At 36.5% G+C, this 15,176-nt stretch overlaps 1 protein-coding gene across 1 annotated transcript; it reads left to right on the top strand.

Annotated features, from left to right (window-relative positions):
* Positions 1 to 12,501: 12,501 nt before the first annotated feature.
* LOC110796348 (transcription factor RSL3-like) lies at positions 12,502 to 14,457 on the top strand. Its single transcript, XM_022001413.2, has 5 exons — positions 12,502 to 13,039; positions 13,129 to 13,287; positions 13,756 to 13,821; positions 13,904 to 13,969; positions 14,044 to 14,457. Exons 1-5 carry the CDS (start codon positions 12,569 to 12,571, stop codon positions 14,140 to 14,142), a joined length of 861 nt encoding a protein of 286 aa, XP_021857105.2. The 5' UTR covers positions 12,502 to 12,568; the 3' UTR covers positions 14,143 to 14,457.
* The last annotated feature ends 719 nt before the right edge of the window (positions 14,458 to 15,176 follow it).

The raw sequence follows: 15,176 nt of genomic DNA, 5'->3' as shown, positions 1-15,176 counted from the left end.
AACTCAATGCTTTATGATCTCAAAACTACAGTGTATTTTGAATTCACAAGCACCAATTGGTTTGCCATTCGATTTTGATATTCGAAAACAACCATAAAAGTCGATATAAGAAACGTACATTTTAAATTGCTCATTTTCTCTCATTTCCGTGAATCGTTCTTGGATTCACTACCAATCGAGGAAATTTACTGTTACCTTTCTAAAAGGATTTATTGCAGTGCAAGATATTTAATTATAAACAATAATTAAAACATACATTGAAGCATGCAAAGTCTAAACATTTATCATGAATAATAACTTGAAATTAAAGCAACCATGCAATTTAAACAAGTCATTAGCATTTTATTCGAATTATGTGTTCCGGCAGGTGTGAATAAAATGATTCCAAGATCCTAAAATCATTGAAGAACTAAGCACAGTTTGTCGACTTAATCCTAGAACACCTTAGGTAAGCAAAAGCCTTTTGCTAATAGTCTAGAAACTATTCTTGGTTGATAGGTACGTCTAAGAACTTTTTAGGTAAACCTATCGAATTTGCCACGACATAAAAGGACTCCTTACTTATATCGTTGAGTTTCACCAAAACTAACGTGTACTCACAATTATTTGTGTACCTTGCCCCTTTAGGACCAATAAGTAACACCTCGCTGAGCGAAAACTATTACTAGATTGATGTAAAGGATATCCAAGCAAGTGTATATTTTGGCATGGCACCTTTTAACTCAATTTTTAAGTTTGGAACTTAAAGCTCTTACTATGTTGGTTAGATTTTAAGTGAACTAAAATCCTTAATCATGCAACATAATCAAGCTTTTGATCTCATGCATTTTAAGACATATTTAAAACAATAAATAACTTAAAACATGCATAAGATATTTGTGATCTAGTATGGCCCGACTTCATCTTGAAGCTTTGACTTCAAAGTCCGTCTTGAAAATCTCCGTGGGAGGCACCATTTTCTTCAAATAGGATAAGCTATAACTAATTACAACTATTTGATGGTACGCAGACCATATTTGAATTGAAAAATAACTTTGGTGCTTTAGACCAATTACATTCAAATTAATGGTACGCAGACCATATTTTCTATCCTATTTGGGCCATACTAGTCACTTCATAACCTGCAAAACAGTACATGTACAATATATACCATTCACCCATTCATTATCATGAATGGCCCACATAGCTGGTTAGTAAAACACATTATGCATCACGTAAACATTTGCAGCAATTAATCAAGGGCACCAATAATCTACCAATTATTCAGTCCTTATTAATTCTAATCAAGTTGTTTTAACCTTAAGGATTTGTAGACCTAATCAAGAGTTTATGACTAAAAGCGCTCCCACTTAAACCAATAAATTCATATGCTTTACTAATTTTAAACATAAAATTGTATTTCTAGTCTAACCGGAAACATACAAATTTAATTAAAATTTAAAGCTCATATAAATTTATAATTGAATCCAAAAATTTAATTTAATTTCAGTCGCATTTAAATTAATTCATGATTTTAATTTTAGTAAAATAATTAGAATAAATTCCATTTATTATAATTATAATATTCAAAATTAAAATCCAAGAAATTAATTCAAATTATTAATTTTAAAATTAATTAAAATTACGTGAACTGAAATTTTCAAATTAAACATTCAAAACGATCTAATCGTAACGCAAACACCCTACGCGTTGCACGCCCATGGGCCGTACGCACACAGCCATTGCTGGCCATGTGCGCGCAGCCCATGCGCTCGTCGCATAGCTGCTGCTGTCCTATCGCAAGCCTCCGCACAGCGCCCCATCGCACGCGAGCTATCGCTCGCAGTGCGCGCGCGCGAGATCGCTCGCTGGGCGCGCGACATCGCTCGCTGGGCGCGCTGGCTCGCTCGCTGTGCGCGCGAGCCATCGCTCGCTGGGGCGCGACATCGCTCGCTGGGCGGGCGACATCGCGCGCTGTGCGCGCGAGCCATCGCTCGCTTGGGCGCGACATCGCTCGCTGGGCGAGCGACATCGCGCGCTGTGCGCGCGAGTAGTGCTGGGCGCAGCGCTCGTGGCACGCGAGCTTGCGCTCGCTGCGCGCGAGGCTGCGCGCACTTGTGCGAGGCAGCGCGCGTTGTGGCGCAGCTCGCTTGCTGCCCACACGCGACTGCCTTGGCTCGCCCCTCGCCCATGCCCATTCGTTCATTGCTCGTGGCACACGACACAAGGCAGGGCTGCTGCCTTGTGCTCGTGCACTACGCCCTTGCTCATTGCATTCGTGCCGCACGGGCGACGAGCTCCCTTGCTCGTCGTCGCATGCCCGCATTATACAACACCCCTTAAGGGTAACACGAAGCGTCCATTGCTTCGTGCGTGCAAGTTATATGAACGAATCGCATAATAATTTAAAATTTATATTTAAAATTAATGACAAATTAATAAATAATATTAATTTCATAATTTTAGGGCGAAAAATCGAAAATTTATTATCCAGTTGATTTCCGATTGTTATGGATTCAAGTCTAGGTCATAAAAATTTAAAATTTATCGTAAATTTACAATTTTTATGGTGGTTTTTTAATCATAGGTTTCTAATTAAATTACAATTAATTATGAAAATCAAATTAATTCTAAATTATTCTAATTTTCAACAAATTAATCATAATTACAAATTAGATTGCATAATTAACAAGACTAGGCATTCAAACTTGTTAAACATATGCTCTAGGTCAATCAAAAATTCAAGATTTATCAACAAGAATCGCAAATATTTAATTTAACATCTTAAATTTACGAAATTTTGCATTCGAAAAACTAAAACCTTCGAAAAGTCATAGTTAGGCTTCGAATTTGAGAATTCTGGGTTCGGCAGAAAAATACTATTTTTGTCAAAATTTTAGAATGCCTTTTACATGCGGAATTGACACAAAAATCACTCGATTTGGATGAGTAACGAAGAAACTGCCGAAAAACTGCGTACGTATAATTAAATAAACGCAATTTGCAATTAATTAACAATTACGAAAATTAATCACCCCTTTTAATTCTTGCAAATTTGTAATATTTAACCATGTTCATGCAATTTAGATTATGAAAATAATAAGGGGCTCGTGATACCACTGTTAGGTTATGATTCATATGACAGTTCATAAATCATGCGGAAAAACCATAAAGCCAGGAAACATATTATTTACACATAATCATTTAGCATAGTTTAGATGCATACTCTTTGTTGCGTGCCTTCCCTAGCTGCGCCCGAACCGAACAAGAACAAGTCTTTAGGACTCCAAGTGTCGTCCCTCCGTAGATAGTCCACAGCACGTCCGGATCCGCCTTAAGATTGACCAACTAGAATCGCCCTTAAGGTTCTAATATTTTCGGTTGGGTAGGCAAGAATATTGGCTGATTTTTCTGCTTAAAAATCTTAGTTTTGAATACTTAAAAACTTGTATGTAAATAATGACCCCTAGGCCTTTATTTATAGAGTTATGGAAAAGGAATCGCAATCCTAGTAGGATACGAATTAATTGAAATTAGAATCCTACATGAATTCTATTTAATTAATTTATCTAATTAGGAATAGGAATTTAATCACACACTAACTCTTGCAGTTTTAGGAATCACGCATGAGCACAAACTCACACACACACACGGCAGCCACAAGGGCTGCCCATGCGCATGCGAGCAGCAGCCCATGCAGCGCGGCCCACGCATCCGTGGCCTTGGTGCGCGCTGGGCTTGTGGCGTGCGTGCTTGCTGGGCGATGGCCCGGCTTCGTGCTGGGCCTTCGTCCGGCAGGCCTCGTCCGATGCTAATTCGTACGATACGCTTCCGATTAAATTTCCATTTCCGGAATCTATTTCCGATACGAACAATATTTAATATTTCCGATTCCGGAATTAATTTCCGATTCGAACAAATATTTAATATTTCCGTTTCCGGAATTATTTTCCGATTCCGGTAATATTTCCGATTCTGACAATATTTCCGTTTCCGGCAATATTTCCGATTCTGGTAATATTTCCATTTCCAATAATATTTTCCGATACGTACCATGTTTCCGTTTCCGGCAACATCTACGACTTGGATAATATTCATATTTCCGATACGATCCATATTTCCGTTTCCGGCAATATCATCGTTTCCGGAGTATTCATTTCTTGCCTGTGACGATCTTAGCTCCCACTGAAACCAAGATCCGTCGGTTCCGAATATTCATAGATGGAGTATTTAATGCCATTAAATACTTGATCCGTTTACGTACTATTTGTGTGACCCTACGGGTTCAGTCAAGAGTAAGCTGTGGATTAATATCATTAATTCCACTTGAACTGAAGCGGCCTCTAGCTAGGCATTCAGCTCACTTGATCTCACTGAATTATTAACTTGTTAATTAATACTGAACCGCATTTATTAGACTTAACATAAAATGCATACTTGGACCAAGGGCATTATTTCCTTCACCAACATGCACGCATACGATTAATAAACAACAACCAAAACAATCTTATTTTAAATGCTTTAGGACTTTTGATCAACAAGGCAAGACACTTGTGTAATTACTACCATGTTCCTCCTCACCAAAGTGAAACTCCACATCATGCACATTAACATGAGGGTTGTGCCCTTGCACGACAAATCCTAATTCATTTCATACATAATATTCACAACTGAACCCTACATGTGCGGTGGCTTACGTGAGCTAACCCTTCACATGTGGTAAAATAAATAGTATAGCGAAGTACGAATAATTGGCTCAAAGTATGCTAGACATCCCGTACAATAGCATACAAATAAATAATCCATCCCTTGCATGTGAAACAAACCATACATGCATAAATATTGAACAACATGATTGACAATGAAATCCATACTCATAATAATCCCAACTTGCTTGTTCAATCAACAAATCAATAATTCCAACAATAATAATTCACATGATCGTCCACCAAATCAACTATGAATTCACCAAGTTCACGTAATACAATTCACATCCATAAACAATCATGTAATGTCCCTTGAAAATTAATGTGGTCGCTCTAGACTTGTACGTACCTGGAATACCTAAGTACGGGGGCCACTGTGCGAATCACAACTTACTAGAAATCAACTCTTATAAACACAATGGAGAAACTTAATTATTATCCATGTTTACTAAATTTCCAGCAACTTTGTTTAGTTTTAAAACACTTGAATTAATTAGAACTTAATCGTTCATTAATAAAATGATCGTCTCAATCAATCGTTTAAAACCTTAGCATGAAATTAATTTATTTTCATGCATAAAACCATTAAAAATCGACGTTTTAAGTCTTTATAATATTCTGAAAAATATAATTGATTATCATAATTAAATTCATCATCTAATTATGCAATCAATCACCCATAAGGCTTAGATTAAAACTCCAATCATGGTTTGTAATTAAAACCATTAACACTAATAAATATTGAAGCTTTAATATATACTTCAAATCTGAAAATTATAATATTTCAATTCAAAACATCCTTCAATAATTCAAACATACAAATCCTCAAAATTCGGTGTTCATAACCGATCCCAGTATTTTGATTAAACAAAACCAATAATATTAATATAATTTAAAATACGGAATTGAAATAGAATAGGCAAGGAAGAAGAGAATTATACCAATCCGGCCTATAGCACGGAATAACCACAAATTTAAGTGATTGGGCGAAAAAGATTGAACAACGAACAAAAACAACACACACATGTTCCGTGTGTGCGCGCGCGGGCAGGATAGAAGGCAGGCACAGCAGCAGCTGGCGCGCGGGACAAGAGGGCGAGCAAGAGAGTGAGGCGAGGGGCGTGTGGCTGGGCGAGAGCAGCGCACACAGCAACAGCAATAGCACACAGCAGCAGCGCGCAAAGGGGAAGGGCGAGCGCTACGCGAGGGAGCAAGAGGGAGAAAAATTACTGCAGCAGGATTTTAGAACGCTCATAACTTTTAATCTACAACTCGGAATTGATCGATTCTTGAGACAAAGTTCAAGAACTTTTCGAGATCTACAACTTTGAAGAAAGAATCTTTTTCTGAAAACAAACGGAAATAGGAGAAAAACGGCCAAACATAAGTTCGACGAAAGAAAGAAGAATTTAGGGTTAGGGTTTTTTTTTAGGTTTAATGAATAATAGGGAGCGATTTTGAGGGTGAGCACCTATATTTATAGACTTAGGAAACTTAAAGATGGGCTAGGCTTTAGGATTCCCTTTCGGGCTTCATTAAACATAGGATGGGCTTGTTTAATTTGTTTGGACTTGAACTTGGAATTGAATTGGGCTAGATTCATTTAAAATCGTTTTACTTTTGAAACACAATTAAATTTCCAAAATTAAATAATAAATTCGTTTAATATTCTAATAAAATAAAATACATTTAAATAACATTTAAATGCATTTTAAATTCTAAAAATCATAAAAATACTTTATAAATATTGGGTTTTTTAGAACGTAGGGGGTCGTGTCCCAGAGCATGCATCTCTTGGGTTTGTGCGACCTCTAGGAGTGGATGTTCAGGATATGCCACTTCCATTGCGATCCTTGATGGCTATCACGGGTAGGTATTCAGGGACCCTGTATTAACATTATGGAGTAGGAGACACATTAGTTTATTTTATGAGCGGGCCTCTTAGACACTTTATGACTACCCTTAAGTCGGACTAGTACATTTGGACTATTGTGTGTGCACTCTGAACTCTTTTATATTTTCAAAAATCTTTGCCCGTGTGACATTCAAAGTTATTTTAATTAGCACTCTCGGTTTCGGTGCCGAACATTGCCGTCATAGGAGGCCTAATGACGACACAAGGAGCTATTTATTTTATAAGTCGTTTATAGAATTGAGTGCCTTTTCCATACGCCCTCATAGCAAATTTGTTACGAATTTTTTATTGCTACGTATTTTTTGTGCGCAGGCACCGAGGCTGCGGTGCCTGGCCAAAAGGCCAAGCAGCAACTTCAGCGCCCAGCAGGGGGCGTTGAAATAATTGGCGCCCAGCCAGGGGCGCTGAAAATGCGTCCCTGACTGGTACTCGTATTCTGTTCGTCTATTTTTTCGTACGACTTAATTTTGCGTGCTTGCCCAATAACGTCCTTTGCGCGTTATGCAGCGTCGTGGGATCCGTTACAGGCCGTCCTGGGCGTCGCTTATTTTTGTGGCGATCGCCCGGGACTGCGGAACACGTATTTAGGTATAACTCTTTGGCCAATTGGTTTTTATGAATGTTTGGGCAACTTTTAGGGTCATTGGTTTTCCGGTATTATTTGTCACACACAATCACAACATAATCACATAATTCTCTACACATAACTAACATTACAACATGAAGCAAAAAATAATATGTCACGTAGTTTATGATAGGCTTCTATGGGTAATATTTGCGCCTGGCTTGATACCGCTTCTATCGTAGATCCAACACATGCCCCGGTCGAGGTAGTGCATTCAACAGACGAATTTCGTCCCAAGAGGCCAATCACGATGTAAGCCAAGGGGGCATGCACCAATGAGAGGGACCTTAGTGGACGAGCGATTGGGTTTGGGACGGGTGTACTACTAGCGACAAGTGCCGAGTGGACAACATTCGAAGCGTATGCACCCCCCGGTTGGCGATGGGTATCCTTAGTCCCAACTCCCGAGATGAAACATCAAGGGAGCCAAGATTCGTTATGCGGTTCTGTCCGTTCACATTAATATGCTGATTTTCAGGTCGTCCCAACTTAATGGGGAAATAAACGCGGGGTAGGATCGTTTCACCCTTCGGCTATTTTGATTACCTACGAGCACGAGTATTTCCTTCACTATCCCCAGCAGAGTCGCCACTGTGAGGGGGTCGAAAAAGCACGAGGCTAATGCGTGACCTTGTCCCTCGTGGGTGTGACGTTTCTTTTTGTCAAATCAAGTGTAATTGGATTTCCTGTGAGTTTACACCCAATTGACTAGTAATATAGGAGTCGTCATTCAGTTTTTAACGACAATGAGAAAAGCTGACAAAACCCGGTTATCGTGACATAAAGGGAGTCCAATTATGTTTGACCACGACGGCCGTAGGTTCCCTTGTGATCCCTGGTGTGGAGATCGCTCAACGTACACCCGCAAGGCAGAGATTGAGAGTTCGGGGGACTGTAACTACCGAGAGGAGTGCTCATCGATAACTCCAGAGGCAGGTTATCCTTACTAGCTCAGCATAAATAATTGAAGGGACATGCGTTAAACTATTAAACTATTCTGAATTGATTTTAGCAATATGCAACACATAATACTAAATCGATCGTGATTATCTTATTTAGATTGATTTAAGGTACCTAACATGATAATTCAGTTGTCCAAGGTATTATCTTATTAGACGTGATAGATCAATCAAGTTAATAGTTTGACAATTTTATAAAAGGGCGATGAAAGCGATTAAATCATATGAGGGACACATTACAACGCACCCTTGAGAGGTGCGTCACGGTTCTCAGAAAACTAACCACTTGGCTTTGCTCTTTCTTCTTTTATTTAACGAATCTCGGGTTTCTAAGCAGTGTTCCAGTATTTAGGCTTAATTCATCAGCTACAAGGGACCAGATACGTTCTGTTCGACTTTTGGGTCGATTGCAACAGAACGCGGGATCAATTTCGCAGCGTGAGGCTTAGGCTTAGGGTTGGAGTCAATACTCAGATTATGAATTGTGTGTGTTTTTGTTCACGTCGGTTTTGAGGCTGTATTTATAGGAAAAGAGTTTGTGGAAAGATAGATCTTTAGAATCCGAATCCAAAAAGAATTCGGAGACGACACGGCCCCAGGTATTTTCAGCGCCCAGGGCTGGGCGCCGAAGATTTCGGCGCCCAGAACCAGGCGTTGAAAATAGGGTCTGGGCCGAGTTCCTTGCCAGATTTGGACTCGTAGAACACGGAGCTTTTGAGACTTATCCGAGTCTTTTAGTGCGTATAAACTTTATGACGGAATGCGTCTGGGCCCGTTACGAACTCTAGGTTCGTTAGGATTTTAATTAATACGTAATTCTTATTTTCGAATTATACCAGGAACATAATTCCTTTTGTAAATTCCATCTCTTTTAGGATTTATGTTGGAGTGCAACATCTAATTCTGACAGGTTTCTATCTTTTATGTCTTGCCACTTTTAACAACTACCCTTTATGGCAGTTACTATTTTTAGCAGGTTTCTATAAATAACAGGTTTGGCTGAAATGAAAAGGGTGATCGAGATTCGTTATTTTATAGGAGATGCGTTGCCAAGTGGAGATTTATATTCTCATCATCGAACCTTCCCTTTCGGGAATGGGGACAAAAGTAGGTGTCTACAGTATCGATCCTAATTTTTGGTAATCCCTCCGTCCCGTTTTTGTAGTCCTGATTCTATTTTAAGCGTCCCAAAATTATAATAATGTTTCTATTTCTGGCCATTAAGTTTTCCACTTTCCCATGTACTATATTAATTAAAAATGCACTGAAAATCCAACACAACTTCTCCATGTACTATATTCCTTTATTCATGTACTCCCTCCGTTTCTTTTTATTTGTTACGTTTGGACTTTTGCACGTTTATTTACGTATAATAAAGATTCTTTTTCTTTTTTATTAAAAAAATAAACCCAAGTAAACCCTCAATCCACTAATAATTATAACAACCAATAAGATTGTTTTATTTATCAAAATGAACCAATAATGGAAAAGTACAAAGATGGCTAACTTAACATACTTGGAAAATTGCAAAGATATTTAATGAGTTGAAAAAATTGGAGCAATTAAAATTAAAAGATGGCACAAAAAATGATAGTATAATAAGTTTATAAAATGAAAGATTCTCCCACGTAACGAACATTGTGAAACACCCAAAAAGGAATACGTAACAAACAAAAAGAAATGGAGGGAGTATTATATTTCACTTTCTCATCAAATCAATTATCAATGTACTATATTCTAAATTTTCGTGTACTATATTACACTTTTCTTAAAACCCGTGTTTTTAGTCAAATAATACTATAAATATGGGATGGATGCAGTACAATTCTAGTAAATTAAAGAGATGGAGATTTGTAGTATACTACGTAATAACTAATGACAATAAAGTAGAATAATGAATTACCATTATTTTTTTTATAACAAAAAATAAATAGAAATATTAATAAGATTGAGACACGTGTCATCAAAATAGTATAGCTTATGTGTCATTGAAGTGGTGATGGTTATGCTTTTTAAATACTAGGTATTGATTGATTGCACGACGGACTCAATCTATAACTAGTCTATGCCTAGTATTTAAAAAGCAAAATCATAGATAATTAGATAACACGTATCATCCCTTAATTTCATCCATCGATTAAAATTTTTTTTTTGTTTTTGTTGTTGTTGTTGTTGTTTGCTACTATATACTTTCTCCATTTCTATATAGTTACAACACTTGCCTAAAATGGAAATGTCACAATAGTTACAACACACCTAAAAATGGTAACATTTTTTACCCAAAGTTACAATTTTACATCTAAGATTAAGTAAGTAATGTGACTAAATTGGTAGTGGCCCCAATCAAGTACCACTTTCTTAAGTACCGTATAGAGGGTTATGTTGCAACACTAAAGAATCGGAGGAAGTATTTTACTGCTCTAATGTTTCCTCCACTCCATTTTCCCCATTCAATACCAATTTACTATTTAATTCATAATATTCATTCAACGAGCTCAACATCTAGTTTCTTTTTAAGAAAAGACCGGGATAATGGAGCTTTTCTTAATTAGTTAAACACCGAATTAATGAGTTAAACACCGAGTTCCATCCTCATGTGTATTGTGATTTGTGACCAAGAATAAAGTGACAAATAATGTAGACGACATTCGATCTTATTTTTTTTATTTGAGTATACCTTCTTAAAACTTTATCAACTAAACTAATTGACATCCACACCACCATTAGATTTGTCATATTGGGAAAAGGAGTTAACAAATACATGTTGCACTTTAATAGATATGGGGAAGGAACTTTAGGGAAACAAATATACTTGGTCATTTTAGCTCCAACAATCAAGGAAAATAAGAATAAAAAACCCTTTCTTCGTTTTGGGTAGTTCTTAAAGAAAAATCCTCTTAATTTTATATTTTAATTTGATTGTGATCGATGTATCATTTTCTTTTTTATCCTTTTTCGTCTGTTTTTTTTTTTTTTGAGGCAAATGCCTAATGTCTTTTATGTAATGTTCAACAACTAATTGTTATTTTTAAACAAAAAAACTAGTTTTTGAAACAAAAATTCGGGTACTTTATTTATGTAATGTAATGTAAAGTAGGATATGCAAATTTTGAAATAATAAAATGAGAAGAATTTAGAGTATTAAAAAATAAAATTTAGAATGTGAAACAAATAAAATTATATGACAAAAGATGATGAAAAGGATGAATATAAATGATGAATATCTAAAATGAATATGTCTGTTTTTATAAAATGAATATCTAATTAATTAAGGAGGAAATTGAAAAGGATGAATATAAATGATGATTTAACAAAAAACAAAATAATATAAAAGAGATGACACGTGGCATCACTTAATGCAAATATTGTGTTTTAAAATATTAGAATTGATAGATGTTATAAGACATTCGAAATACAAGGGGATAATAGTTTATCATCCTTTTATCATTTATCTATCATTTTTCCTACGTCTATAATCCATTCACTTTAACCAATTGCTTATTGGTTCAGTGGTGATCGATTGAGGTTGAACTTGGTAGACATAACCCGTGTTCGATCCCCGACAAGAACAATTGTGAAGAGACTAGAACCTATCCACCCAAAACGCTATTTAGAAGGTGGACCATGGTGCACGTAGAGCATGGTGCACCTTAAGAACACTAGTATATAATTGAAAGAACATCTGGTTACACCCAAAACTCGCCCCGAATCCGAATTAGCTGTAAAGGTGAACCGAATGCTTAAAAAAAATATAATATTATATATAATCCATTCACTTTCACTTACGTTTTTTACATTAACTATTACTATTAAAATCGGTGCTAAAGTCAACTAATTAAAAACTTACAGGTTGAAATAACTGAATAAGAGAGTAATATTGTAGAGGCCGGAGTAATATTAATGATATAATTTCAGAGAAAGTTATTCGAAAGTCAAAATAGTTAGTCATTATCATAGTGTACTACTAATACGGAGTACTAGCATTAGCATGTTTGTTTAGTTAGTAATTAGTGAATAGTACTAATACAGTGCTAAAATTGCCTCTTAAGAACATTCAAGTGTCAGTTGGACTGCAATCAACATCAATTTATGTAATTAGTCCTTAATTATGAGCTGTACACTTCATTGTACTTGACCTCACTAGTGGACTTTTGACCATCAAAATCAATGGCCAACCTCCTTAATCTCACAATGATTAAGGAATTTCATTAATTAATATACTAATCTAATTCAATAATCTCCAACATTCTATTTTCTAGTATATAAATATGTTACATGTTTACTTAATCACACAACAAAAGTTTTCCTCAATACTTCTCTACATTTCTGCATTTTCCCGCCTTTGCCGTAGCGCGAAAGTGTAATACTTCTTGAAATTGCAGGAATGGGAGCTTTCGTTGATGGAGAATGGGAGTCTTTAAGCAACATATTCACATTTGAGTCGCCCGAATTAGGAGCGCAATTTCTTAGCCATCCCAGTAGTTCCACATTTGTTTCCCACTCTATTGATTATGATAATTACCTTAACAATAATCCTCCAAGCATTATGCACCCTAATCATAGTATTAGTGCTAGTAATAGTTATGAAAACTGCCATTTCTTGCTAAATGAAGAATTTCCTCCTATGAACATAAATTTGATGGATCAAGGAAACCTTAGCGCCTCTTTTGCTTTGGCTTTTCCATGTGACTTATATGTAGATAATCAATCAAACGACTCTCCAATCGAAGATAACGAATCAGACAATCTTGGCTCACCACTAAGTATGGAAGCTCAGATGAAGAGGAAAAGTAATGCACCAGAAGTTGAAGTAATTAACGCTGCGCCGAAGAAAAAAGCTCGAGTTTCCAAAGATGTAAGTACTAATAATCCAATCACCTCATTTCTGTTTTTTTTAGTAAAACAGATGAATATCTTTATAATCATGCTGTTTTCGTCTTACAGAGGAGCATCGAATCTAAGAATAATGAGGAAGAGAATGTGGGTGAAGGGGATAAGTCAGACGATGAATCCAAGGTTTCTCAACATACTATTTCAGCAGCAAAAGGGAAGAAAAGAGCAAGCAGGGGTACAGCAACCGATCCTCAAAGTCTTTATGCAAGGGTACGTAATTATCCATCATTAATTTTCTTCACACATTATCAATTATCAAGCCCTTATGCATTAAGGCTCCGTTTGGTAGGGCGTAAAACATTTTCATGGAAAACAATTTTCCATTTTCAATCATTTTACGTTGTTTGGTTGGGTAAGGGATGTAAAAACAATTTTCCATGACACCCTCAAAGACGGAAAACCCTTTTTCCATTTGATAGGGAGGGAAAACACTTTTCCTTCTTTCCTCCTCACCTCCCTCTCTTTTCTTCCCCTCAATCTTCACCATCTTCTCTCATTTTACTTTAAGGTACCAAACAAAGGAAAACTAGTTTGAAATTGTGTTTTCCCTTGGAAATGTTTTCCATGGAAAATCATTTTACAATGAAAACGTTTTACGTCTTACCAAACAGAGCCTAAAGGAATTTCCTTTTCACTTAGAATTTAGTTTGCTCATCTTTCTATTATTTGATATTGCAGAGAAGAAGGGAGAAAATTAATCAAAGGTTAAAAATCTTACAAAACCTTGTCCCTAATGGAACAAAGGTAATCTTATTATGTCATTGTTTCTAATCAATATACTAGTATATGTAACATAAGATATTGACTATCTTATTTATGAATGCAGGTTGACATTAGTACAATGCTAGAAGAGGCAGTCCAATATGTTAAATTTTTACAGCTTCAGATCCGGGTAATTTCTCAATTATATCCAGATAATTTCTTCAGCAAAGTGTGTTTACTAATTAACTTTGATTCTTATTGTAGCTGTTGAGCTCAGATGACTTGTGGATGTATGCTCCCATTGCTTATAATGGAGTCGATATCAGTGTCTATAGGCGGATTTCTCCATTTCTACTTCCTTGATTTTTCAAAATTTTCACAACTCGAACGATGAATTTCATCTCAAATGTTGATATTACATCTGCTTCGTTCCTGGCCAAGACAAAAAACATGGATTATCATAATGCTTAGGTACAATTTATTTAGTTTAAAAGATAAAATGGAACAAGAAATTAAATTAGTAGATATAGACAGATAATGTAATATGTAATCTGTAATGTAGTTGATTTTTAAAGCAATTGATTTTATACCATTTAATTTAGAGGCAGCCAAGGCCGGTCACAAATATGACGGTGCAGTCTGCAAAGATAATGTTGATGTGTCATTACTATTAAATACTGTTTAATACATTGATTGTTGTCTAATTAAGCTAAAATTTTCACTTCTCTCACTGACGGTGACTTTATAGTTCTTTTAGCAAAAAAAGAAAAGGAAAAAAAAATCACATGGCAAATTTGCCAAAAAGGAACTTTAATAGCTAAAAATTTGTCAAAAATTAAGTACCTTGTAAAATATTTTGGGTGAAGTCAGACCTTAAAGTAAAAATTCTTTGCGAGAAACAACTTGTTCTCATTTTCCTGCACTGACTTTGATTTTCCAGACTTTGACCATCACAAGTAGGTCACGTGTTGCAAAGTTGGCTATGTTCACCCTTTTCCCCTCTGTTTCTTCCCCTCAAACCCAAAAAATCAAAAATAAATAAATTCTAACAACCCTCTTCGTCACTCCGTCAATCTTCCTCTTCTCGCAGAACCCTCTTCGCCGACTCACCCCCGCTGAGGTGTTTGAGTCGTCTAGTGGGAGGTTGAAGGTGGTAGGAAGGGCAGGTGCTGGGATTGGTAATGTAGATCTGGGTGCGGCAACAGAGCATGGGTACATTTTGCTTGTTAATACTCCAACGGCTAGCACCGTTACGGCGGATGAGCATGGGATTGCTCTTTTGACTATGTTGTCCAGGAACGTTGCTCAAGTTGATGATTCGGACTGGATTTAGCGAAGCCATCTTTTCAAATTGGATTAAGGGGAGCCATCTTTTCGGACTCGCATAATTATGGGGA

This window comes from Spinacia oleracea, chromosome 3 (genome assembly GCF_020520425.1).
Source record: "Spinacia oleracea cultivar Varoflay chromosome 3, BTI_SOV_V1, whole genome shotgun sequence".
In the NCBI taxonomy this organism is placed as follows: Eukaryota; Viridiplantae; Streptophyta; class Magnoliopsida; order Caryophyllales; family Amaranthaceae; genus Spinacia; species Spinacia oleracea.
The sequence above is the reverse complement of the archived record's forward strand: the minus strand, read 5'-3'. Positions and strand labels throughout refer to the sequence as shown.

Coding starts and splice junctions, on each gene's coding strand:
- LOC110796348 (XM_022001413.2), top strand. CDS start 12,569: ATGGGAGCTTTCGTTGATGGAGAATGGGAGTCTTTAAGCAACATATTC. Junction 13,822..13,903: donor TTGTCCCTAATGGAACAAAG/GTAATCTTATTA, acceptor TTATGAATGCAG/GTTGACATTAGTACAATGCT. Junction 13,970..14,043: donor TTTTACAGCTTCAGATCCGG/GTAATTTCTCAA, acceptor TTCTTATTGTAG/CTGTTGAGCTCAGATGACTT.